The 4296-nt window shown below is 37.5% G+C and overlaps 1 protein-coding gene across 1 annotated transcript in view; it reads right to left on the bottom strand.

Annotated features, from left to right (window-relative positions):
* LOC106109676 (glutamate receptor ionotropic, NMDA 2B-like) overlaps positions 1 to 4290 on the bottom strand; it is a 7793-nt gene extending 3503 nt beyond the window's left edge. The window contains exons 1-5 of the mRNA XM_013291262.1: positions 4260 to 4290; positions 1706 to 2119; positions 1274 to 1413; positions 961 to 1176; positions 30 to 353 (exon numbers count right to left, since the gene is read on the bottom strand). Of these exons, the coding sequence (XP_013146716.1) occupies positions 30 to 353; positions 961 to 1176; positions 1274 to 1413; positions 1706 to 2105 (1080 nt within the window). The 5' untranslated portion in view covers positions 2106 to 2119; positions 4260 to 4290. The remainder of the gene's footprint in view (positions 1 to 29; positions 354 to 960; positions 1177 to 1273; positions 1414 to 1705; positions 2120 to 4259) is intronic.
* Between the last annotated feature and the right edge of the window lie 6 nt (positions 4291 to 4296).

The following is a 4296-nucleotide window of genomic DNA, read 5'->3' as shown; positions in this document are numbered from 1 at the left end:
TGCACACCTAATAACAAGATACACATTTATAGAGTCGGTTGATATAATAACGTGTTCAAGTAAATATACAATGACATAAAGTACAAAACTAAAAATGATGCAACGAATAACATACCAAGCACTCCAACTGGAAACTTGTTGGGTTGTTGCATAGAACCGAGCACACTCTGTGTTACAATCCATACGAAGTTTTCTCCTGTCAGGTGTAAATCTCTGGCCGTTGATAAAATATCAGCGGCTTCCTCTCTCGTTGCGTACAACAACATAACCCGCGCCTCACTCGTCACTAACTCATTCAAATCTGATCCTCTCTTCACCACAATCGCATTTAGTATAGTGAACTTGAAACGGTCCTGCGGGAAAAAGAGACGACGTTAGTCAATAAATGCAACAACAATTAATCTTAAAATTACTATTAATTAAAAAGACACAGGAATTGAAATTAATTTTAAAGATATTCTATACTTTTTTTCATTTCTGTCGCTTTGCGTTCGATGGCTCAGAGAAAGGCGGAGGATATAGGGATGGTTTATATTGTCATGTCACTGTTTTGAGGGTAACCTATTATTATTGATTTTACAACTAGGATACCAAAATTACACCACTATAAGGATTATTTTGTTGTAAAACTCTTTTTTAGTTCATACAATCAAAATGGCATATTATAAAAGCAGTTTTAGTAGTAGTTGGCTTGAAGTTTTGTTCTAAGGACTTATTCTGTTTTATTACTCGTTTTTATTGTTAACTAGCTTTTTTTACAGCGACCCTACGCAACTGTGATAAGGCCAAGGAAATTAATGGACGAATCAAATTCGCAAGAATATGTTATCATTTTCGTACTGGTCATACTATAAATATAAATGATAAATAAACAAAAGTATCAAACGATCGCCCCTCATAGAAGTCGTCGCACACAGTAGGACAATAAATTAAAATAGTCATGAGAGCGTGTGTATGTACTTGTAGAGCGGTGACTCTTTCTCTGACGGCTTGTATAAAGTCGTCGTGGCCAGCAATGGCAGATGTGACGACACTGAACTGATGCCACTTGTATCTCTCTAATATCGACAACATGGCGGCGGTTTGGTGTTCTATGGACGGGGCCAGCTGAAGTCGTAACGAGGCGTGCGCGGCTCGCTTCTCGAGCCCGCTGTTGTCCGCATTCCATGCGATAACCTGCGCCGATTCAAAGCAAAACAAAAGTAGTATTTTTAATCTTATGAGAGCAATATGTTCAAGAGTACGAAAAAGCTAAGAAGTAAGTAAGCATTACCGGTATGCCAAGATATCCGGCAAGTTGTAGAAAATATTGTGCAGAGGCAGTAGAGCGCCCGTATTGTTCATGATTCATAAGATAAAGGATAGCAGACACGTTGACTGCTAAAAATTCTTTACATAGCGAGTCCAAGATAGCTGAAAGCAGTTAAACGTGATTAAAACAATTCTTGGTTATTAATGCAAACAAAAATTTTGACAAACTAACAGTTCAGGCACAAATGTAAAGATCTAGAGAAAGAAGACATGATCGATTTCAAATTCCTAACTGAAGACAGCAATGTTTATGTAAGCGTTGGCAGACATTGTCAACGTTTGCTAGCATGGTCAGTGTACGATCCAAGACATGCCAATGATGATGAAGGTAATGATTAAATGTTAGATCCCATTACTTTTGCTTGTGACTACTTGTAATCAATCCAATACTTACACATAGGACTGGGTGTGAGGCCTTGCATAGAAAGCGTAATGTTGAGGCGCACATGCGAGAAGAGTTTCTGTAGTTTCCGCGGCAGTTTCGCTAGGGCCGCTTTCTCTGCGCGCGTGTAGTCTCGCGCGCCGAAGGCCTTGTGCGGCACCACGAGCGCGGCGGTGATGACTGAGGGGGTGCGGGGCGCGGCGGGCGCAGGCGAGGTGCGCGCGCGCCGCAGCCCGTCGCCCCCTAGCCGCACCCCGCCGCCACGCCCTCCGTCCCGAGCGCCACCAGCGCCGGCGCCCGCTCCCGTCGCGCCCGCCGCGCCGCCCACCTTGATGCCGCCCGCGCGCTCTGCGCTCGCCGCCGCCAGCGCGCCCAATGCCGCCAGCGCCATCAGCGCACTGCGCGCCTGCATCTCGGCTTTTGATGCTGCAATATTTACATTAGTTATATCTACTTGTAGCTTATAACTTAAAATTAAATAAATACACTACTTCAGTGCTGAAGAACATAATCTAAAACAGAATACAGATTACAAAGATAGGTATTGATACAATCCTTAAGAGTTATGCGGTTCGTCTGTCAGTTCGGTGATATATTAACCTAGACTGACGAAATGTTTTCCAGGAAAAATAATTCTTTTAAGAGGACATTGATTTATTATTGACCAGTGATCTGCCGCGGCTTCGTCCGGTGGCAAAGGATATGTAAGTATAATTGATTTGGTCTTTCTTCCGTCCGATATTTATTCTATTATATCAGTAGTAGCTTTTCAGGTGAAGATATTTATATTATTATAAAAATAAAATCGACTTCAAACAAAAAACCGACCATTCTTAAACAAAATACACTAATAAGAAACAGAGTAATGTCCTGAAATACTTAGACAGAAAACTCCCGTCTTGTATCTGTTATGCCTTTATTGTACAATTGTTTTACTTTGTACTCATAATGAGATGTACTTGAATCTGAACGTTATGTGTATGTAGTTACAACGCCAATTTTAATTTATTAGATGATTTTGGATGATTTGTTGATTCCAATAAGATATCAAGATTTTTGTCACATAAACTTTTCGTTTGATGGAAAACATTTTATTACGATTATTTTTTTCAAAACAAAGATAAAGACTTTATTCAACATAGCACAACATAAATAGAAGTAAAGTTACGAGATACGTGTGAACAAATAAGACTTGTGACGGTAAAATTTTAACAAAAATATTTTTTCTATGCATATAATTCATATTATAGTATCAAAACAGCACGACCGTGTTTCTTCGCTAAAAGGAAACATCAAGTGATCATTAAAAAAAAAAGAGTCCAAGTCCTTTAATATGTTAGAGCCGTTAAACATGATAATAAGGATAAATAAGTACCATTAAGGAAGATTTTCAATCGCCAAAAAAACCTCTAGAAACCATTTTATTGGTATAATGTTAGCGTATCAACAAACAAAGCAAAACTGATGATCGAGGTCAAGTGGGGCAGGGTAAGTAATGCACGATCTTCAGCATAGATAAAAAAATCAGTATTACACACGTGTGCTTTTATTTACCCGCGTCCCGTTTTAGTGCTGCGCTGTTCATAATAATTGACGATGCACCCCCCGGGTCTCACTTTACTATATCTATATAGCATAGCAGAAGTGGCAATGGTTTAAGAAAATAAAAGCAATTTAAAAGACGAGGCCTTTAAGAAGTTTAACAAAAGCTGTTGTATGTTTGTTAGGTAGAGCAATTGCAAAAGCTAAAAAAGATATATTTCTCAATATCATATTATTATATATAATATATATTATATTATGTGGCATTTTGTAGCTCACAGATACATGAATATATCATTTTTGAATTATATAAAATACTTACTAATATTGTTTATCGAAAGTTTAGATGGATGGATGGATGTTTGTTATAGTTTGTAGCTTAATCGGCTTAACGGATTTCGGTGAAATTCGACAGAGATGTAAAGGATATCCTGGAATAACAGATAGGCTACTCACTTTTATTTTTATTTTTTTAATTCCACGCAGACGGAGTCAACGGCGAAAGCTAGTATGTTGTAGTAAGACATTTATGTAATCGCATACATTATAAATCATTCTTAATCCTGCCTTCAGGAACGCAGAAAAATCCTTGAGATATAAAATGCTATTGATTTTACCGTAATGTAACTCGATGAAGTTGAAAATTATATATCAAAAACATCAAATTTACAGTCACTATGGATGTAAGTATTATATACAAAACCCCCTGTAAAAATAATTAGTAAAAAAAGTACTATAATATGAACCTTATTTTATTATAATGTTTTTAATATCCACTTAAAGGTAGCGCTTGACTTTAGATATAATAAAATTTAGATTCTTGCTGGTTATCAGAAGGATCGATAAGAAAAAACAAAAAGTTTACGTAAGGAAATTAACTTGTTACCTAAAAGCGAAGTCGATACTTCATCAAATCCTACTGTTAAATAAATTTATTGATTGGCGTACAAAATACAACTATGCTCTTAGGTAAACAAGAATGATGTTAACCAGCCATTATGACATAATTGGAGAAAATATGTACCTATAAGCGCGATAAGCGACGATGGTGGCAGTGGCCG

This window comes from Papilio polytes, unplaced genomic scaffold (assembly GCF_000836215.1).
Source record: "Papilio polytes unplaced genomic scaffold, Ppol_1.0 DF821067.1, whole genome shotgun sequence".
NCBI lineage: Eukaryota > Metazoa > Arthropoda > Insecta > Lepidoptera > Papilionidae > Papilio > Papilio polytes.
Note: the sequence above shows the minus strand (reverse complement) of the source record. Positions and strands in the feature narration are given on the sequence as shown.